Raw genomic sequence first — 21,327 nt, 5'->3', positions numbered from 1 at the left:
GGAAGAGTCTGCCGTTCGAGCAGGCGGTCAACGGACAAGAAGCCGTGGATACGTACATTGCAGCACCAACCTCATTTTGTTGTGTTTTGATGGGTGCGTTCTCCCCGATCTTCTCATTTGCTCATCGATTGAAATTGACCCGCGGTGTCAGACATATCAATGCCCGTGATGGATGGTATGACAGCGACTCGCCTCATTCGACAGTACGAATCCCAAAACTCCCTACCTCGTGTTCCGATATTTGCCTTGACAGGCCTCGCGTCCGCAGCGGCCAGGAACGAAGCTTTGGAATCTGGCATTGATCGTCTATTAACGAAACCGGTTCCCTTTGATGCACTCGCCGAGATTTTGTTGCTATCGCAAGCTCCAAGTACGACTCATGACAGTGGTCGTGGCAGGCTGACCTGATCACAGACTCGCCCCAATTTTGTAGTCCATCTAAGCAATGCTCTGCGTAAAATGGGCTTCTAAGAAAGCAGTCAAGCTGAAGTGCACTATCCTTTACTTGGCTAAAAAGGATCCTAAGCCGGCACAAGGCTGGAGCACCGGAGGGTATGTCGTTTGTTACCGCTAGGCCTCAACGTCCTCGGGAGGGCAAACTCCAAATGAATTCCTGTCGCTACGACTCGATGGCAGGCTACGGGTACTGTATTCTGCCGCGGCTTGGGACCTGGAGTCGAACAGCAATGAAGACGAGTAAGGAGCCAACCTGCAGCATACAGTGTCAGGACAACTCATGGAGTTCGCTACAACCATCAACGCATCAACGATGGGTAGCCACAGGCGCCAAGACTGGTCGATTCAGTCACGTGACTATAAAGCTTTGGGCCTGCATTATGTGGCACAGTGCGTCTCCGTAACTTCCGCGAGAGTCTTCAGTTTTCATTCCTCGTCCCGACTGCGTTACTCCGTATGCAATAGATCGATAGAAAGCAAACTCAGCGGATCACTACTTGTATCCACTCGTATATCTCGAGGTTCAATGAGATAAAACGTGGACTCTACTGTCTGCCGCCTCCCATCCACCACCACCGACGCTCGATAGCTTCTCCATTGAAGCGTCAATGGATGCTCAGCGTTCGTCGCGCTCTCGTCTCCGTCAGCCACGGTCCTCAACCAGTCTTTCAATACCCCAAACCTGTGAAGGGAGTATTTCAATGTAAACACAGAGGGCGACATGATACCAGCCAGCCGAGTGCGGCGGCACCTGCTCCTTCAATACCCCCTGCGCCGGACTTCCTAACCCAGCAGAGGGCTCTCTTTCCTACCGACTTTTCCGAGTTTATCAGGCAGACTGGGCGAGAGCACCATGGTATCCCAGAGGGTTACAAGGATGCAGAGGGCAGTATCGATACATGCCGCATGAACCGCGATCACAATGCCAGCCATGGAGAAGAGTTACCCAGCTCATTTGAGGAAGGGTCTGGACAGCAATCTCGATTCGGCAAAACGGTCGAGCAAATGCTGGCCATCTTTCTGCCCTCGCACGCCAGGCGCAACAAGATCGATCTCTCCACCACTAATCCTCTTCCGTGGCTTGTCAATGGCGGAGCACTACCAGAGCCATCGACCGTCGCATTCAGGCACGACACGGGCTTGCGCAGTCTCCTAGTCGAATACCTCCAGAACGTTGAGCCTCTTCTTCGGGAAGGATCCGACGAAGCAATAGTCCTCGCCGCCCTCAAGTCGACTTTCCATGATGACGCCCTGAAACTCTTGAAAAAGGTCGGCAACGATGTCACTGCCGTCGCGAGTTGGGCATGGGTGTTTGCCTCGCAAAATATGGATCTGGCGTTTTCTAGATATGTCGCCCTGGCAGCGGAGACGCGCAAGTCTGGGCATGGGCGGATTCCCAAATTTGTGCCTTTACAACTTCTACGTGCCGAAGAGGTTAGCGCGCCATCTCTTAAGGCATTCATCCAGAGTATATTGGAGGACCTGGAACTATGTTCGAGTGCGAAAGAATACCTTGGTTGGAACTGGGTTACACGAGTCTGCTTGGTAGTTCGACTTCTTCGGCATGCGCGGCGGGTTGCACCCGATTCATTCGAGGATATCAGCCTCATCATCAAGCACCTCTTTGCCGACTATTATACTGTTCATCCTCGAGAGCTTGAGAGATCCGAGTTGCAACGGCTGTGTCACATATTCAACCGCTTTTTGTCGCTACTATCCTTCGCGCCCTTGAGCACACCATTTAACGCGTATCTCTTTCAGCAGAACGCACAACTGGCCCTAGTTCGACTGATGTTTGCCTCCAAACCACAAATACCAGTAACCCGAGAGGGTTACCGCGGTCTGATCGCGGTACAGCTTCTGCATCGCAAGACCGCGCACGAGCGCACATGGGCTCAAGCAAAATCCCTATCGTGGCCTCCGTGGCGGCAGATCAACATGGGAATCGAACGGGACCTTGAATACCCGGGTAAAGAAAGCCGGGTCATGAAATTGCTACGACGGATGCAAGAGGCCGGGTACACGCTCGGTGACTGGGAGAGAAGCGCCGCTGTTCTGGCCGGCTGGGACACAGATGGTAGCCCGACCATTCAAACACGGGCAATCCTGATGCGGCAGCGGCGTCCCTGGCTCTTGCAGCAGGGAGAGCAGGTCAGCGATAGGACCGCATGCACGGATGCACCTGAGGTGTGGGCGGCACGCATTCAAGCCACAAGAACAATCCGAGAGGCATGGGCCTCCTTTCGCTCTTATGAGCTGGCCATCGGAACTCTTCGGCCGGATTACCGGCCGTACTTCGCCATGTTGGATAAGCTGCTTGCGTCCACCGTTGCGTCGACATCCCCTCTAGCATGGAAATACATGCCAGGCGATATCAAAGAAGCTTTTGAAGTGTCAGGCAACCCTCGCGAAGTGGTCTATGTTGACGCCGATGTTCCGTCCGTAGACGAGTTTTACCAGGCCATGTTACGCGCTGGCATCAAACCGGGCGGTAATCTCATGGCCAGTTTGCTGAAACAAAGTCCCAGTGCTGAGGCTGGCTTCGCCTATATTCGAGACAGCGGTTGGGACGAGGTCACCAAAGACGTCCTACGACACGCTGAAAAGTATCCTGTCTCCGTCATACGCCACAGTCTCGACAGGCTTCCGCTTCATGCCTTGGCTGCCTTCGTTTCGCTTCTTTGCCGGAGTGGGCCAGAAGATACATTGGTCTTTCGGGCTGTCGGCTACCTCGACGCCAACAGACGAGAATTAATCTGCAGAGACGACTCCGACGTCCCTGCGATGACATACGCGTCGCAGCTGTTGGCGGCAGCAGGGATCACCGACATTAGCGTGTGGAACGCGCTACTCGATGGAGCATCTGTTGGCGTCGCGAAGTATCTCAATGCTCAGGGCGTGGCATTCAGAAACGCTGTGTGGCGCCGTCTCAAATTGATTCTCTGGCCTGAAAAAGTGTACATCAGCCTTCAAGCCGATTTGGACACTTTCCGGCTTCAGGCGAAGATACTGCACCAGATGTTGAGGTACGTGAACACGCGAATAGAGCCCAAAGACATTGGGGCACTCGCGAGGACGACATTTGTTCGGGCGTTATACGGTCGCACTTTGACCTTTCTGCCTTCACCCGAACTGGCTCTTCTGGTCGTGCCCCAGGTTGACGACCTCATGCTTATGGTGCGGGTATTGGTGTCTGTTCATGATGTGCAGGGACTGGTCGCTCTGGTGAAATGGATCGGCGAGCATCCAGGTGTATTGGGAGCAATTCCGAGGGAGTCAAATTCCGATTGTCATGCCGCCGCAGCCCGTGGCGACGATGGCATGCGGTATTCACTGCGCGACGTACTTTCCGCCGTCCGGCTCTTCCTGGGAGGGCCAGTAAACCCTCTGGTAGGTGAAGAAGACCCTGCACGCTTTGTCTCGCCTTTACCGCATGAGCCACGCCTTATCCGAGCAGCAGAGAAACACTGCCAGAAACTTGGTTGGCCGTCAGATGACGAAGTTGCTTCGTTCTTCACTCACAATGCTGCCTGGGTGGAAATAGTTAGACGCGCAGCAGATAGCATGGCGCAGCGGAAAGCAGGTAGCAGAAAGACATGATAAGTTTGCAATAGAGCCCCGACGAGAGTCAAGAATGTGTCCTACCTGTAAGGTTCAGGTTGCGACGGAGTGGACGCCCAGTGAGGCCCGTTAAGCTCGCCCAGAGTTTCGAAGTGCCAGTTAAGCATCTAAGTAAGGCCAAGTAAGGCTTAAGCGGTCCTCCGGGCGGCCACGTTTACCAAGAGGTGCTAAGCTTTCGCTTGGTACTTGTATCTGAAGTCCCAGGCGCATTGCCCATGTCGCGCTGCCGGCTATGAATACTACCTGGGTATGCATGCGCGCAAGGATTGCCTTTCGCCGTGAGAGCTCCCGACAATGCCAACCTAAAAGCTAATTGAGGAGCACATTCTGCCTTGCAGACCATGGCCATACGCGTCGAAACGACTCCGCGTTGGCGCGCAGATGATCGGCCTCGTCTCTGCGGCGGTAAGTCTCGGTGCCATTGGGCCGGTGATGACATAGCTCAAGCTGACGAGGCAGTGCTCGAAACGCAATCTCGGGTTATGGTGCGCGGCATTGGTGGAGCTGACAGGATGGGTGGAGGCCAACTTTCTGCACCTCTGAGACAGCGCCAGCCGCTGCAACTGGGGAGTCGTTTGATTCTTGATTCAGACGTCGTCAGGGGGCACATCTCGGTCTTTCCTCTCTCTCGTCTCTCCATCGCGACACACCTCCCGTCCTTCGCTCTCCGGTTCATTGTCCATTGACATATACAAGAATCTCGAAAGACAACGCCATTCTTTTCACCACGATACACGGCGTGTGCGGGCACAGCGTCGACACCATCCATCCGGGGCGCAAAGCGATTGGCGAGAAGGAAGTCGGCGTGGGTTGTACGGCGAAATTTGCCGCCACGACCATCAGCAGCAACCACTTTGGCGCCGCGTCGTTAGAACATACCCTTCACCATGAGGCTCTTGCCTCTGGCTCTTGTGCCTGGCGCACTGGCCATAACGCTCGATATCAGTGACGAAAATAGCGTCAAGTCGGCCACCTCAACCATTGCCTATGACATGATGACTTTGTACACGGGCAACCAGACGGGCCAGGTACCTGGATTATTGCCTGGCGGCCTAAGCTGTGACCCCAACAACCCAGCCATCTACTGTTGGTGGGAGGCGGGGGCCATGTTTGGTGCTCTCATCAACTACTGGCAGTACACGAATGACTCGTCGTACAATCCCGTGGTGTCCCAGGCCCTGCAATTCCAGCGAGGGCCTGACAACAATTTTAACCCGCCGAACCAGTCCAAGAGCATGGGTATCGATGACCAAGCGTTCTGGGCGTTTTCGGTAATGGATGCGGTCGAAGCCAACTTCCCCGAGTCGGAGGAGGAGGATGCTCCTTCGTGGCTGGCTCTGGCACAGGCCGTTTATAACTTTCAACGGAATTACTGGGATACCAATACCTGTGGAGGCGGTTTCCGCTGGCAGGTTTTCTCATTCAATGCCGGCTACAACCTCAAGAACGCCGTGTCCAACGGCGGCAATTTCCAACTGGCCGCTCGACTGGCCTACGTGACCGGAAACCAGAGTTATGCCGACTGGGCGACCATGGTCTACGATTGGATGGAGAGCAGCGTATTGATGCAGACGGATCCGTCAACTGGTACGCTTTATATTTGGGACAACACTGATACGAACAACAATTGCACTGATCAGACAAGGTTTGTCTGGACTTACAACTACGGGACCCTACTGGTCGGCGCTGCCTACATGTACAATCACACGAATGGCAGCCAGATCTGGCTGGATCGAGTCAACACGATCCTCAACAGCACTTTCTCTCTGTTCTTCCCAGCCCAGTATGGGGGCAACATTATGTCAGAACTCCAGTGTGAGTCGCAGATGCTTTGCGACCAGGATCAGAAGAGTTTCAAGTCGTATTTGGCGAGATGGTTGGCGGTAACGAGTCTTTTGGTGCCGCAGACGGCGGATCAGATCGTTCCCAAACTGCAAGCAAGTGCACAGGCAGCCGCGGGCCAATGCAACGGAGGCTCAACAGGCCGACAGTGCGGTATGCAATGGTACACGACCACGTGGGATCGTTCGACCGGGGTTGGACAACAGGTATGCTTTATTTCCCCCCTCGACTTGGTTCGGTATGGATCCTGACACCTTGCCTGTAGATGGCTGCATTGTCGGTCATAGGTTCAACGCTAAACAAGGACATTTTGACGCCCAAGTCCAGCAACACAGGAGCGACCTCGCAGGGCGACCCGAATGCTGGATCCCAAGCACCAGAAAACCCAGCTGCCTTGAGGGACAACATCACCACGGGCGACAAGGCTGGTGCGGCGATACTGACGCTCCTGGCCGCTGCTGTTGTCATTGGAGGCGCTGTCTGGTTGGTGACCTAGAACCGAGTCAAAAGAGGGTCATATCTCGACGAAGAACCTGGAGTGCATATATTTGATAGGTATTGGCGATTTGGACACAAAAATTCACGTGATTGGGGCGTTTTGACGTGTGACATATTCATTTGTACTCGCTAGGAGCGCACGACATCCAGGCATCATAGCAAAACCATTCTGGGGGCTCCAAGGTGTGCTGCGTGCTGCGTGCTGCGTGCTGCGTGCTGCGTGCTGCGTGCTGCATACGGTGGTGACTGTATGATCTCGTCCGGCATTAAGTTCTTCCGCTCCGCACAAACTGCGGAGATCCAAAGTGCGCACCGAATTTCTGGTTTCTGGATTCTCGATCGCCCTCTGAACGAAATATCCATCCGACGACTACGGCTTTGTCACGAACCTGGCCAAGATGGGGTATGCCTTTGACAGATGCCCGGAGCGACCAGCGCACATTGACGAAATCCTCAACGGGCTCAACCGGTACAACCCAGAAACGACAACCACATTTCAAGAATACGTCAACCAGCAATGCGAAGAGAAATTCTTCGACGCATACGCGTCGATGGCGCTGTTGAAACTGTGAGCAATCCGACACTCTCATTGGGAATGTGTTTGTTCGAGTTGGATGGTATTATGATGAAGAGAATTTCTCATACCACGTTTCCTATTACCTGACGTTGTCCTACGGGAGTCATGGAGATTGAAATATTAGCTCTATCTGAGATATCGCAAGCAGTCTTACGCACCGATTTCAGGCCTGATCACAAGAGGAACGAGACGTACTGACTAGATGCAAACACAGATACCAATTTAACCCACAACTCCTTCATCCCGACACCGTCACCAGCATCCTCGTCAAAGCACTGACGGTGTTCCCGTCCCCTGCCTTCTCCCTCTGCCTCGCCCTCCTCCCACCTTCCACCATCCCGTACAGCCCCGGTAACACATCCATCCCCACCACCGACCTCACAGAGTCGATACAAAAGCTCACACGCCTGAACACTCTCCTCGAGTCCGCGCAGTACGATGCATTCTGGGCCACGCTGGAGTCTGATGACCTGTACTCGGATCTCTACGCCGACGTCGTGGGGTTTGAGGACCTCATCAGGATACGCATTGCAGGGGAAGTGGGCAAGACGTTCAGACAAATCGATCTGGGTGTATTGAGCGGGTGGCTTGATCTGAGGGGAGACGCGTTGGCGAAGTTCGCACAGACTGCGTGCGGCTGGAGAGTCAATGGGCAGCAAGTCGATATCCCGGCGAATGCGGAGAATGAGGCCAAGAGTGAGACAAAGGGGGAGAGGGTCGGTGTGGACATGTTTGGACGGGTGTTCAGGAGAGGTTATGAGGCGCCTGCTTAAAAGATGTGCAAGACACAAGGATGGATGGGTCCAAAGGGATCATGGGCTTTGCATCGGCCGTGTGTGGAAAGGGCCGGAGATGGCTAGCTTTGGGTCGAGACGCTCAGGGCTCTCAAGCGAGGCCCGTCGGGTCGTGACGAGGCTCTGGTAAGGCTTCCGCTGCTGTCTGTGCTCGTGTCTATTGCTTCGACTCCACATTTCGATTCATGGTACAAGTCTCGGAACTTGATGGGAGCACACCAAGGATATCTCGGAAAAGCCAAGGACGAATGTCAGCACCGACGATGACATGAGACAATGACGAAAACCGGGCAAACGGTTGAATGCGGCATCCTGGAGTGGCTCCGCAGTAGGAGTTCTTCAACGTACTCATAGATACCAATTTACGATCGGTGTGAAGCGTGATGAAGATATAAGTGCCTCAAATCTGCGGATGTTTGTGACACAAAAGGGTGTCTGTCGGCCTATTCTCGACTGTAGACTCGCTTGGCGGACGGCCGCTTCACTAAAACAAGTGCCTGGGCGGCGAAATCCTGGGGTGCAGTTGGGCAGTTGGCGGTTGGCGGCTGGCAGTTGGGCGGCGCGACCGGAGGTCGCCAACCAGTCAGCCAGTGGCGGCGCACCTCAGCTCTAGGCTGGACTTTCGGGCCTCACTGCAACTGCCCTGAATCAGCCACGCGTGGCCCCAAGGCCCATGACATCGTCACCCGCTTCGAGTTGGTGTGAAAGGCAGCTCGATTCCCCTGCTTCATCACCAACAGGTGCTCATCACCCCAGACTCACTTCTCACATCTCACTGCTCAATTCTTCTGACCTCCAGCCAAAGAGATATCTGTAAGGACCACAGGACATCCACACGCCGTCGCACTCCCTCTCGATGTCAGCTTTCTGACCTCCACCAGCCGGCCATTGACGCATCTTACGGCCAAGATGATCGCGCAAACACCGACGGCCCTGTTCCTGCTTCACCTGCCGGACGAGGTCCTGATCAACATCTTCAGCTTTTTCGGCTTCCGGACGTTGTGCAACATCACCTACGTCTGCAAGCACTTTGACGACCTCGCCGAACCGTTCCTGTATCACACGATCCGGGTCACAAGCGGCAGTCAAGCCTCCGCCTTGTCCGCCAGTCTACATGCTAATCCCCGCCGTGCCACATGGATCCGGTCTCTGCTTGTCTCGACCAAGTTCGGCGATGATGAGGGCCTGAGCACGCTACCACCTTATCTTGCTCTGATGCGGAACCTGCAGATCCTGCGGCTCGAGACCCCAGATTGCAACACCAAGTTTCCCGACGAGCGGGTTCCTTGGGTGAATCTGCAGGATCGGTATGAGCGGATCTTCGAGGCGGCTTCGGCGGTGGTCCCCCATGATGCCGACCGGGCGTTGCCGCATCTCAAGCACTGTATGTTCGATCCCCGGCTGTCTTTCTTGCCTAACCGTCTTCCAGGTACCTTACACTTCGTCGACGCGCAAAAGGAGATCTACTCGATGACCAAATACGCCATGCTCTTCCTGCACCCGCGACTGAAGTCACTGACAATGTCCTGCGCCAGCACCGACTTTCCGGAGCGGTTGCTCACTCAATTCCAGGACGACGAGACGCTAGTTGGGTCGACCGATCTGGAACACCTGCACCTCGAAGAGTGTGACATCTATTCACCTTCCCTGGCTGTTCTCCTCAGCTTTCCTCGTGCACTGAAGTCGCTGAAAATCAGTGAAGGGATCCGCTACGACGGCATGTTCACGAGAAGTAGCCGCATGCACGGGAATGTCTCGCCGGGTTCGTTTGTGGAGGCAATAGCCAAGCACTGTGCGGGCTCGCTCGAACACCTGTCTCTGAGTCTGGGGTACTCGAGGCCTTCTCATCAGTCTTTCAATCACCCAGGCCAGCATCTCAACCTGTCGAAATTCTATGCCATGAAGCAACTTGACCTCGATGTGCGGACGGTCAACCTGGTCAGAGTGCGGGCCTTGTGCGACCACGCGACGTGGCGCAGATTGCCACCAAATCTCGAGACTCTCAAAGTGTTTGGGATCCCGCTTGGCGATCGACCACCCTTCCACGCCAGACGACGCGTCTGGTTTCCGTTCGATACTTGCATCGCGACCGACAAAGTCCGACACGGCGTCCGCCTGCTCAAGACCTTGATCTACTCATACGAGTACTACCGCGAAGACGACGAACCCAGATTGAGCACTTCCGACGATGGTGACACAACGGAGCAGATCAACCAAGTCTTGCTCGCGCAACGGCTCATGGTCGAGAAGTGCAAGGAGTTGCAGCCCGTGTTCAAGAAAGCGGCGGTCAGGTTGGAGGTCGAAATGGTAGCGTTGCCAAATGGGTTCATCCCGCCATATTTGTACACGGAGGATACGCCGAAGTATTTCACGCTGTGGCAATCGGCGCCACGATGAGCACGAGACGATATTCGGTTGTTCATGTTCGAGCGGTGAGGATGGGCATCAAGACAACGCAACGATGCACACGACGTGGACGACTGCTGGACTAGGCTTAGGAGAGGCACAGTCGGCGTGGAGTTGATCCGGCGAGAGATTTCAAGTGATACCCATTGTGTTCAGAGCCCACGGAAAGCAAGCATTGAATCGGAATCGAGCTGGTGGACGAAATGGCGTTTCATTGGTGTTGGAATATGTAACAACAACCGCTACACGGACGTCGTGCTGCAGCGCGGCATTCTTGAAGGCAATCGAATACAGATACAGTTTCCTATCCGGTCGACCTCGCAGCGAACCAACAATTGTGCCGGTTGCAAATCACAAGCGTCAGCATCCAGATCAGTCTGCTTCTCTGGATCTTGAGAGGCAGGCTCGAAGCCACCATGCACCATGACGTCTGTAGGGGATGCTGACTAGACAAGCTTAGCCATTCGAGCCATTCCAAAAGAATTGACACCACTCCGCCCGTACGCGATGTTCGAGGCGTCGGCTACGTGCGTGTCCCTGCTGGCTCCGCGGACGGTTATGTAAGATCACTAACAAGCTCACCACTGACCACTGACGGTTGAAGCAGCGACAGATTGCGGGAGAAGACCAGACCGATGCCGACGACATGTAGGGGACTTTGCCTCTCGCTGCAATAGTGGCCGCGGTGCGTTGACTCATCTGCAGGGACTCGAGGACATTAGCCGTTCGGGCTTTGTACAACTCCTACTGTCTTAGGCTCATGCCCAGAAACTATGCCAACGCTTGTGATTCAGCAGCAGCAGCCTTGTGGTGCTTGTGCTGGACACGCACGCTGTGTGGTACGAGGAGTAGTAATCAAGCCGTCTGGCCAGACCGTTTACAAAGCAGAGCCCGAGCGACGGCCTTCGAAGGACATCTCCTGTTTTGTCATGTGGAGACGGATTGCCATACACCGAGCAAGTTCCCCTTGGACAACCTCCTACACCCTGTGGGCTTTACAAGCAAGGCTAGTGCTTTGCGGACGTACCGTACCATGCTCGACGCCAGCACGCTGTACCTCAGCATGTGGAAACTACCCTTCCATGCATGATTAATCGCCATCAACATGGCTCCATGTCCCCGGGACTCTTTCTATAGAAAGGGGTTCCTATCCCGCTCTTTGGAGCTCCAGCCTTCTTCCTTGCATTGTGCCCCAGCGCTGCTTCGACTGTCTCGTTCTCCTGACCAGTATCTATCTCTCACACAGTCACGATGGGCGGGGCAATTGCAGACGCCATCCAAGATGCCCCGCTAGGGCAGTTCATCAACTGGATGTCCAAAGGCCGATACTTCGGCTTCCCCGAACAGCAGCCCGGCTTCCAAATCCCCTGGGAGCAGGCCACGGCCATGGAGAAGGGAAAGGAAGTCGAGGCCGCGGCGATCCCCAGCAGCCACGATTCCAGCGATGTCAGCACTCCGCACGCCATGTCTCGCAAGCCCTCGGACTCGTACGTCGACCGTGAGGATATCGAAGCTCGACCACCACTCAGCACGATCCCGACGTCGCACTCGTCGGCGCGAGGAGACTTTGGCGTGGTGACGACGCGCACGCGGACACGTGAGCAGACGGCGCCGTATTCGCGGGAACGGTTCGAAGTCGAACAAGAGGAGGCCATCGAGCGCAAGCAAAGCAGCGTCATCGCGCCGCAGCGCACCTCGGACGGCATCGTCCTCGTCGACTGGTATACGACGGACGACCCGGCGAACCCGCAGAACTGGAACAGCTGGAAGAAGGTGTGGGTGGCGTTCCTCATCTTCATCTACACCTTCGCCGTCTACTCGGCGTCGGCCATCTACACGTCGGCCGAACCGCAGGTCATGGCCAAGTTTGGCGTCGGGCAGAGCAAAGCGAGTCTCGGCCTGAGCATGTACGTGATAGGATACGGCATCGGGCCCATGTGAGTTTGTTGTTCCCACAAAGAAGAGCGCTACAACTTTGAGAACGAAATGACTGATGACACACGCACACATACACAGGCTCTTCTCCCCCTTGTCCGAAATCCCCGCCATCGGCCGCAACATCCCGTACATGGTCTCGTTCGGGCTGTTCGTCATCCTGTGCGTGCCCACGGCGCTGGCCAACAGCTACGCCTCGCTGCTCGTGCTCCGATTCCTGACCGGGTTCATGGGCTCGCCGTGCCTGGCCACGGGCGGGGCCTCGATGGGCGACATGTACGGCCTGCTGAAACTGCCCTACGCGCTCACGGCGTGGGTGGCCGCCGCGTTCTGCGCCCCAGCCGTGGGACCCCTGCTCTCTGGCTTCTCGGTCGTGGCCGAGGGCTGGCGCTGGGCCCTGTGGGAAGTGCTGTGGATGTCCGGGCCCATCTTGGTGCTCATGGTTCTGGCCATGCCCGAGACGTCGGCGAGCAACATCCTGCTCCGCCGGGCGCAGCGGCTCCGTCAACTCACGGGCAACGCGAACCTCAAGTCGCAAGGCGAGATCGACCAGGGCCAGATGAGTTTTTCCAAAGTCGCCATCGACCAGATGTGGAAGCCCGTCGAGATCTTCGTCAAGGACCCGGCCGTCTTCTTCACCAACGTGTACACGAGTTTGATATACGGTGGGTTGCCATTATTGCCCCGCCCCCCTCTTCTGCATACGTACGTGGGCCACTGACACAATTTCGGACGGGCACGCAGGAATCTACTACTCCTTCTTCGAGGCCTTCCCGCTCGTGTACATTGGCATCTACGACTTCAACATCGGGGAGCTGGGCGTGGTGTTCGTGTGCATCGTCGTCGGCTGCGCGGTGGGCATCGTCATCTACGTCTCGTACGTCTACCTGTACCTCGAGCCGGACATTCGGCGCCACGGCCTGCGCGCGCAGGAACACCGCCTCGTGCCGGCGCTGTTCGCCACCACCCTCCTCCCCGCGGGCATGTTCTGGTTCGGCTGGACGGCGCGCGCCGACGTCCACTGGATCGTCTCCATCCTGGGCATCACCTTGTACGCCGTCGGCGCCTTCGTCCTCTTCCAGTGCATCTTCATGTACTTGCCCCTGACCTACCCTCGGTACGCGGCCAGCCTGTTCGCCGCCAACGATCTGTGCCGCTCCGCGCTGGCCGCCGGGAGTATCATCTACGCGCACCCGCTGTACGTCAACCTGGGCATCGGGCGCGGCATTTCCCTGCTTGGCGGCCTCTTGTGCGGTGGCGTGCTCGGCATCTGGGCGCTGTGGTATTATGGCGCCAGCTTGAGAGCTAGGTCCAAGTTTGCCATGAGTTGATGACGTGGCGGCGGCCGAGGATGATGCCGTCGGCGGTGTACAGGGAGTGAATAACGGGACAGTTGCAGTACGATATATCGCCATCGTCTGATTGTCCACACAGTTCGGGAGAGGCATGGAACAAATACAGTACGATATACCACCCATCGCCTACTTGTCTGATGTGGTCTGGCTACGTACTTGATAGTAAGTGTTGGATTGGATCGGATCGCATCGTAAGGGCTTGGATCTTGGGCTTGGACACCATCAGCGTGCGAGAGGCGTTTCCACCCCGAGCAAGTGGTGCTGCAGGACACAATAACAAGGCATTGCACCTTCAATACGCCTGTGTGGGGGAAGAACTAATTAAATACCAAAATTCTGATAGACCGCAATGCAGGAGATGATGTCAACTTCTGTGTACGAGATTGGAACTTGACGAGAAGAAAATACGACAGTCTCGGCTTGGGGATGTATTGTTGCTCTTGCTATGTCGATCGAGCTACAGTACCAGACACAGGAGTACGGAGTGCATACACAGTGTTTTCCATTCCACGAGGCAGACTTCGAGTACAGCCACAGTTGTCCTCCCATCACCCTTTGTCATTGCTGCATTTGCCATGCCCTCGCGAGCCAATCGTCCGCGGTCGGTTGTTGATTCTGCCATTGATTGCCTGCATTGCTTGCTGACCCGGAGTTCGTGTCGTTGGCAGCTGGCATTGGACTCCGAAACTCGCCCAACCCTTCAAAGTGGGAGTCCATGGCGCTCGGTGGGATGTAAGGATGACCTGACTGCTGCGGCGGATCTTGATTGTCAAACATCGGAAGTTGAAAGCTGCCAGATGCTGCACCTGGCATGCCACTCAGTAGTGCTGCTCCCGCTGTCCCTGCTGTCCCTGCTGTCTCCACCGGTCGACTGTTGCTCGCCGCTTGCATGCCCATTGGTAGTGGTGTGCCCGGAGGTTGGTTGTTGTATCCTGCTTCGATTTGGTCAGTCAACCGCCCTACTGTCACTATCCCTGCTCTGGTGGGACACCGTAATGCTCACTTGCGTTCTCCTTGCTCCGTGCTGAGCTAACCTGGCCAGCGCCATTGATCCCTACCTCAAAGCTCAAGTTATTGAATCCAGCGTTCCTCAGCGATCCGGTCAACGAGTGCCGTCCCCGCGTCGCCTTTTCCACATCAACCATGGCCCGTAAAAGCTGCATGGTGTGATGATGCTCCTGCCGCGTCGTCTGACCAATCCAACTGTTGTCCGGGTCTGCGATCGAAGTGAGGGTTCCAATTTGACACGCCAGTTTTGCGAAGAGGAGCCTCTCACTCTTGTCTATCGCAGGGGATTGGAGAAGGACATCGAAGAAATCAACGAGCTTGACGGACCAGTTGATCTTGCCTCTGAACATGCCGGCTTTGTAGTGAAGCATCAGTGCGATGAATTCACCCTTGAACTTGTAAAGAAATGCTTCGCGCGGATGGGCTGGTGGCGGTGGTGGAGGTCCGGATGGAGGATTCATGGCGAGTTCGGGTTGTGGACTGTGATCTTGTGGTTAGGATGTGGTGTGATCCTTCATGCCAGTGACTGACTGGGACAAAACTAAGCATGGAGCACAGTCGGGGGCTACTCAACCCAGAAACCAGAGTCCTGAGCGTGATAGATCAGAAGGGAATACGCGAAGAGGCTTGCTGAAATACTCAATCGCCACAGTCGGCTGGCATCTTTGTTGTCAGGAGTGAATGGGCCTGGGAAACCTGTTTGACGCATGGTTATTGATTGCCCTATTCGTGACTTGTAGTTGGGTATCAGAGAAAGCATAAAGCTGGGGCGCCTTCACGGAGAGCCGCATAACTGTCCTTGATCTTTGCGCGGTTGCCATTGTTGTCGTTCTTTGGCTTGTCCGCCTCAGTCGCTGGTCCTATGTCTCTTCTTCAATGACCGCGAGTCTACCGAAATCCTTGCATTGTCCCTCGAAGGAAAGATTGGCCAGCACTCCCTTTCTCAGTTCCTGCGAGATGACATCCATGCCGTTGACTGCGCGATCGAGTTGAACCATCATGAAGAATCCCGCGAACGTATCTCTGTGCTTCACACACATCTCTTCACAGGTCATCTTCCTGCCGGGAGTTCTATGTTCGTCGGCCAACCTTTCGATACCGTCGATGATCTCCAAGAGCATTCCCTTTTCATGTTTGTCTAGCAGGGGGGAGTGGACCAGGATGTCAAAGCAGTCGACTAGCTTGGTCTTCCAGGTGATCTTGTCTTTGAATGCGCCGTCCTTGAAATCGGGTACGAGCAAGACCACTTGATGCTTGAGAAGCCACAAGAATTGTTCGAACGGCTTATCAGCGGATGGGAGATTCGGGGCGTCCGGTTTCTTTTTGACACCGAGGCTGCAAAGTCAGCGAGAGAGGTGGCATTTTCGAAGCGATGGCTAACCTTGAAAGCATGGCTGGATGAAGAGGCATGGCTGGTGACAACTCAGAGAAAAACCGGCTGAGAAAGATACAAAGATGAAACGCCAGGCAAAAGTATGATATGGAGGTATTCCTTGTGTATAGTAGATGCAGGGATAGCTGAGTAGATGGACGACTCAAGTGGCTCTTTCCAAACCATTCCTGCTCTTGCTGAGTCCAAGCGCTAGATCGTAAGGATGATGGAAACAACTACCGAGTCTTCGCGGCATTGCAGTGTCTGAGATTTTGTCTTCATGTCCTACCTTCTGACTCCAGGACCGTTGTTCCATCTCGACTGGCTGCGAAGCTCTGTGATATGCAGCATGTTGACATACCTTCTCATTAGCAATCTACCCGACTCACCTCAGAACAGCCCCGACCGCTTCACTGACGGTTCTTGCCAGGTGCCCTCAACACAAGAACCTCCATCCCTCGATCCTTATGCAGTGGACAAATCCAACGGACTCCTACACGTAAAGCTATTAACTTGTGGGATCTTGAAAGCCTCGATCATGCCTTGGATCGCCGCATACGCTCCAAAACCAGCCGTCGCTAGGGCTCCACCCGCGTGGATGACATGCCACACGTTGATGTACCATTTATCTGCCCAGAATCCCTTCCATAGCCTGGTGCGAAGGCGGCGGTGAGCGCTCGTAGTTTGCCCCGTCGTAGGGTTGAAGCCGGAGTTGGGTTCCATGGAATTCCTCTGCACGGTGTAGGCGAGGTGGATTATCGGGGGGAATGAGTAAGAGAATTGGACGATACAGAACGCCGCGATGACGGAGACGAAGCCGAAATAGTCCTTGAATCTGGCGTCAGCTGGAACGACACCAGAGCACACCTGGGCAGGGGCTTTGAATGAGGAGAAGCTCACCGGAATAGCAGCAGCAACCACAAAGGCAATACTCCAATAGATTGGCACAATCGAAGCAAATAGGTACTTGCCGCCCCTGGTCGTCAATGGAGGCGCACCAAACAACTCCTGCAACACTTGGTTGTACAGCACTTTGATACCAATGTTGCCATACAAGCCCGCCGCAATCAGTCCGGACACCATAACAAGCATATCACACGCTGCTTGGAACCCATAGGGCGACAAGCCCATGTATGATATGGTGAAAGAGTACTGGCCCTGGAAGTGATAAACGTAGCATCCGTAGATGAGATAAACAGCGTAGATGAAGAACTGAGCCGACCACATGGCCTTGATGAAGTCCCAAGGACGACGCATCTCCGCCATGATCTCGACGAAGAGTTGCGCCCCGCCATAAGCAAAGACTCCGCTCATCAAGCCGTTGATGGCGCCCACGAAATTCCCGCTGTCTGGCATGCCGCCGTAGTGGATGATCGGTGGATAGACCCCACTGGCGTCTGGTGTTATGCTCTCGGGATTCACTGCAGAGCCCGCAGAGCCGAGCACGGATATGGAATAGTTGGGCGGCGAATGAGCCATTACGCCCATCGAGATGAAAATGACCAGGAGATTGATGCCTACGGCGATCATGGAGAAGATACCAAAGTTCCTCAGTGTGCGGACTTGCCCTATGAAGAAGCCAGCAATGACGAAGAGAATGACGCAGACGACATAGCAAAGCCGGAACCTGCTGGTCTGGGATATTCCCTGCCCGTTCTGAATGATGACTTGTCCACAGATGAGGAGTAGTTGGATCGACTGTAGGATGTTGACGACGTAGCGTGGAACTGTGCCCATGGTGCGATAGGCCAAGTCGCCGTAGTTGCGCAGGGGATACTCATAGCTGTCGAGGCCAAGGTAGACTTGCCACAGGAGATAGCCAGAGTAACCGGCCATAAAAGCAAAAACTGTATAAAGAGCAACGCCAGGGCCCCATCCGAGTGTGCCCAGCGCGAAACCGACCCCATAAGGCCCGAGGATGTCCGTAGTGATAAGATAGAAGCCGGCTCCCCAGCTGGCAGTCCTCAAGGCGCGAGAAGCGTTCCGCCATTCCTCGTCTGTGATGACGGAGCGGCGGGACAGAGTGCTTCTGCGCCGGGGTTGAGGGTCTTCTCCGTTGGCAGGGTGTCCATCCTTGTCTGGGCCCTTTTCCGCAGTATTGACGCCACTGTAGGGCACTGGCATTGGCCCATCAGTGACATGAGATTTCCTCCGAAAGACTTGTTGGAGTATGCCATCTTCGATGGGAATGTTCTGCTGGATCTTCTCTTCTTCCCTCGTTCGCTGCGCATAATGCACATATTCCTCGAATGTGACGGCTGGGTCGTAGAGCTTTCGCTGCGATGGGCTGATGAAGGATGTCGCTGTTGTAGGCTTGCTGGCACCAGTGCCTTCCTTAGTATCTGTAGCAGACATCGAGGTCACCGCAGGTGACGATAGACGCGGTCAAGCTAGCCTATCAGTGAGATTGAACAGGTACTTGTTCTAGGAGCTAGGCAGGGAGCAATATAGCGAGAAGGAAGGAAACTGGCAGATACTCAACGGAAAGCCCAAACCCTTGGGCACATGCGATATTAAATCGGCATAAGAGTAACAGCTGGCGATGGCGATCGATACCACCTCAGGTCGCGGAGTGGGATACACGGTACAGCCATTCTGCCCACTGCGGACAGAGCGCTGGCGATGACGACAATGCACAATGCAGATGGAAGAAGAGGAGCAGTTCGGGTGTGGAAGGCCGTCTTCCAATCGCGGTCGTTCAAAGGACGCGTTCGAGCACAAGCATCACAAGCTTTTGCTCAAGCAAACGCCTCCATGCCCGTCAGTGGAGCCGGTTTGCCTGGGGGCACGGGGGATTGGCCTCCTGTGGCCTACCATCATGCCTAGCCTGAAGTCGCTGCGAGGTGGTGGAGTGGCGAGACGCGGCGATGTGCCAGGCTTCCGATGCATCCTATCTCCTCGCAGTCATGATGGCCATTTCTTGTCAGGCCTACCCATCTATTTCGTGAAGAATGTGACCTCGTTGGATTGCATCGCAGATGCAACCGTGGAGGGGGGTGATCGAGTCCTCGAGAACTCCGCTGGTCCCATCTCTCAGCAACGAGTACGCCTGACAGGAAAAACGGAGACAGACAATACCTGTGACACACATCAACCACCGACAAAATGTCTTTGGACTCAGCATTCGCGGAGTCCGACGTTGCATTCGCCTACCTACACGTGGCATGGGTCTGTCAAGCATCGACCATGGCCTTGACTGTCACACAGGTTCCGAGGCAAAGTTCGGATTCATCGTTGTTCGGACATTATTTAGGTGCTATGAACGCTGTCACTCGTCAAGACATGAACATCTGTGTTGTTTCCACACGGCTAACAATGCAACCACTCCAACAATCTTCCCGTGTTCATCCCAAAGTTCCACCTGCGAGCTTCCAACCCATTGCTCTGTCGGAGGATTTCAACTCCGTCGTGTGCTCTCTTCCCACACTCACTTTGAATTGGCCTTCTTGACAGCTGGACTCGCCGGCGCACTCACAACGTCTCTGCCAACTTGACCTCGATCCTTGGGTATAGGGCTCGACGACCGTGGGGTTCTGGCTCCTGTGGGTGTACCGGGCTGCGGAGTACGTAGATTTTGCTTTGAGGGCGATCGTGACGGCCTCTTATCATGCTCAGTCTGGCACTACATACTCAGCATGTTGCCTAGCATGCCTGCATGTGCAACGCCGGCGACGTGTTTGACGTGGTCTGCTAGCTCTTTCGGATCGACAAACACCCTCCAAACATTGTCCGGGACGTCCTTGAAGGCATCCCTGAATCGTTGAGGCTTGTTTTTGTTCTCCATGTGAGGAGCGTCAGTGACCTTACGGATGTAGATCGCTTTGATCCAGTCCGGATATTTGGCGTAGATATCAGCGTAGGCTTCCGGGTCCGACTGTGTGGAGTCACCAATGCAGATAAAGTGGCGTCGTGGTAGCCAGGTGTGGATCTTTTCGATACGGTCGGTCTTGTATGATTCGACACCCAGGGTAAGTGACTGCAGCAGGCCAGCAAAGTTCATCCACGAGGCGTCTCTCAGGATCATAGTCCCTGGAGGGTAGTGTTTGTCAAGGAACTCACGCAGGAATGGATAGAGGTTGTAGGGAGAAGCTGACAAGTAGAACCAAGCGGGCTTTTTCAGCGACTCGTCCAGGACCTTGTAGAACTCTTCCATTCCAGACGTCGTCACGGGTACATCGGCAAACGTGGATTGCAAGATACCGGTTGGAGCCGTGGTCATGGTTACCTTGATGGTGTCAATGTCGGAGATAACGCCCCAGCCTTCAGGTCCTGCGAAACGGGTGTCCCCTTTCAGGTCGGGGAATACATTCCCTTCGCTGGTGCAGATGACTGTCTTTCCGTCGGCATCATCAGCACCGCCGGTGAGCAAACTCTGGCTACTGATACCATTGGCGTTCGAGGGCCCGAGTAAGCGTTTGTGAGGGGTTCCGTTTGGAGTGGGACAGGGAATGCTGATGTCGACGGTGCGAGCGGGAGCAATAGCCATGATGAAGGGTCTGAGACGTTCTTCAATCCTCTTCCTGGCCCCTTCATTACTCCCAGTCTTGCCGTCCAGGCCTATAATGTCCGCAATGGCACTAACTTGTTTCGAAATGTCCTTGCGCCCTTTGTGGAAGAAGCAGGCAACGAATTCGGCCTCCCACGGCTGAGCATCGTCTCTTCCGGGCTTGACAGGGCGGTAGGCAGTGTTGTCCAGAAGCCAGACGACGTTGTCCTTGGCAGTCGCCTTCTTGCCAAAAGGATTCTTCGAACCCAAAAGAGCTGCTAGGAAATGTCAATAGACTCGCCTTCAGAGGGCTGAACATGCCATACCGGTGCCCTTGTCAATCAAGCCCATTTCAGTCCTTCTATAACGTTTGGGCAATCGAGATTCAATGTCAGCGAAGTTGGCTTCCTGGCGAGCTTGGGCTTCAGCCGGGCTGGCATTGGGCTTTTGTTCGACCGTTTCCATGGCTGACGACTTGTGCTTGGTCCTGAAACCTCTCATCGGCATGGTGCAGAAGGTCTTGCGACTGCTTGAAGCAAGTGATCGTGGGCGGAGTTGAGCTCGTGATGGGCACCCGATACAACGATAACAATAATAGGGCAATAAAGCAATCCGTGGCGGGCCAGCCCTGTGACGATGTGGAATAGATGAAGGGTGAAAAAGAGACACCGAGGGAAAGGATGACGAAGAAGCAGGCAACTTCTTCATGGCGCCTGATGTGCTAGAGGAAGGTGCCTTGGTCAACGGTCAACATGCAGGCGCTGGGGGAGAAGGCTTGTGCTGGAGTCAGCGGTAGGAAACACATGAGCAGAAGGCCAGCTTCTGCGCAAGGCAGCCCATCACAGGCGTCGAAGCGAGAGCTTCCAAGCATGATGAGCAGAGGCAGGAACAAATCATGTCTGAAACCCAGTTTGGGCTGCCATTCAAGAGACCAGCCTAAGGGTGCGACAGGTGGCCGCTGATCTTGGCCGTTGGGC

At 55.0% G+C, this 21,327-nt stretch overlaps 9 protein-coding genes across 9 annotated transcripts; 5 read left to right on the top strand and 4 right to left on the bottom strand.

Annotated features, from left to right (window-relative positions):
• Positions 1-1,362: 1,362 nt before the first annotated feature.
• Positions 1,363-4,056, top strand: G647_04310 (uncharacterized protein; the record flags this gene model as incomplete). The annotated part of the gene is made up of 1 exon (XM_008728654.1): positions 1,363-4,056. The coding sequence occupies one exon, from the start codon at positions 1,363-1,365 to the stop codon at positions 4,054-4,056; it is 2,694 nt and encodes an 897-aa protein (XP_008726876.1).
• Positions 4,057-4,964: 908 nt separating this feature from the next.
• Positions 4,965-6,415, top strand: G647_04309 (uncharacterized protein; the record flags this gene model as incomplete). The annotated part of the gene is made up of 2 exons (XM_008728653.1): positions 4,965-6,125; positions 6,185-6,415. 2 exons carry the CDS (start codon positions 4,965-4,967, stop codon positions 6,413-6,415), a joined length of 1,392 nt encoding a protein of 463 aa, XP_008726875.1.
• Positions 6,416-6,815: 400 nt separating this feature from the next.
• G647_04308 (uncharacterized protein) lies at positions 6,816-7,767 on the top strand (the record flags this gene model as incomplete). Its single annotated transcript, XM_008728652.1, has 2 exons — positions 6,816-6,985; positions 7,209-7,767. 2 exons carry the CDS (start codon positions 6,816-6,818, stop codon positions 7,765-7,767), a joined length of 729 nt encoding a protein of 242 aa, XP_008726874.1.
• Positions 7,768-8,697: 930 nt separating this feature from the next.
• Positions 8,698-10,185, top strand: G647_04307 (uncharacterized protein; the record flags this gene model as incomplete). The annotated part of the gene is made up of 2 exons (XM_008728651.1): positions 8,698-9,172; positions 9,218-10,185. 2 exons carry the CDS (start codon positions 8,698-8,700, stop codon positions 10,183-10,185), a joined length of 1,443 nt encoding a protein of 480 aa, XP_008726873.1.
• A 1,260-nt stretch (positions 10,186-11,445) lies between these two features.
• Positions 11,446-13,460, top strand: G647_04306 (uncharacterized protein; the record flags this gene model as incomplete). The annotated part of the gene is made up of 3 exons (XM_008728650.1): positions 11,446-12,131; positions 12,211-12,794; positions 12,874-13,460. 3 exons carry the CDS (start codon positions 11,446-11,448, stop codon positions 13,458-13,460), a joined length of 1,857 nt encoding a protein of 618 aa, XP_008726872.1.
• Positions 13,461-14,042: 582 nt separating this feature from the next.
• Positions 14,043-14,953, bottom strand: G647_04305 (uncharacterized protein; the record flags this gene model as incomplete). The annotated part of the gene is made up of 2 exons (XM_008728649.1): positions 14,043-14,416; positions 14,488-14,953. The coding sequence occupies 2 exons, from the start codon at positions 14,951-14,953 to the stop codon at positions 14,043-14,045; spliced, it is 840 nt and encodes a 279-aa protein (XP_008726871.1).
• Positions 14,954-15,352: 399 nt separating this feature from the next.
• On the bottom strand, positions 15,353-15,902 carry G647_04304 (uncharacterized protein; the record flags this gene model as incomplete). The annotated part of the gene is made up of 2 exons (XM_008728648.1): positions 15,353-15,827; positions 15,874-15,902. The coding sequence occupies 2 exons, from the start codon at positions 15,900-15,902 to the stop codon at positions 15,353-15,355; spliced, it is 504 nt and encodes a 167-aa protein (XP_008726870.1).
• A 427-nt stretch (positions 15,903-16,329) lies between these two features.
• Positions 16,330-18,219, bottom strand: G647_04303 (uncharacterized protein; the record flags this gene model as incomplete). The annotated part of the gene is made up of 2 exons (XM_008728647.1): positions 16,330-16,692; positions 16,765-18,219. The coding sequence occupies 2 exons, from the start codon at positions 18,217-18,219 to the stop codon at positions 16,330-16,332; spliced, it is 1,818 nt and encodes a 605-aa protein (XP_008726869.1).
• Positions 18,220-19,486: 1,267 nt separating this feature from the next.
• On the bottom strand, positions 19,487-20,851 carry G647_04302 (uncharacterized protein; the record flags this gene model as incomplete). Its single annotated transcript, XM_008728646.1, has 2 exons — positions 19,487-20,625; positions 20,677-20,851. 2 exons carry the CDS (start codon positions 20,849-20,851, stop codon positions 19,487-19,489), a joined length of 1,314 nt encoding a protein of 437 aa, XP_008726868.1.
• Positions 20,852-21,327: the final 476 nt, after the last annotated feature.

Source organism: Cladophialophora carrionii (genome assembly GCF_000365165.1).
Source record: "Cladophialophora carrionii CBS 160.54 unplaced genomic scaffold supercont1.3, whole genome shotgun sequence".
Classification (NCBI taxonomy): domain Eukaryota; kingdom Fungi; phylum Ascomycota; class Eurotiomycetes; order Chaetothyriales; family Herpotrichiellaceae; genus Cladophialophora; species Cladophialophora carrionii.
Note: the sequence above shows the minus strand (reverse complement) of the source record. Positions and strands in the feature narration are given on the sequence as shown.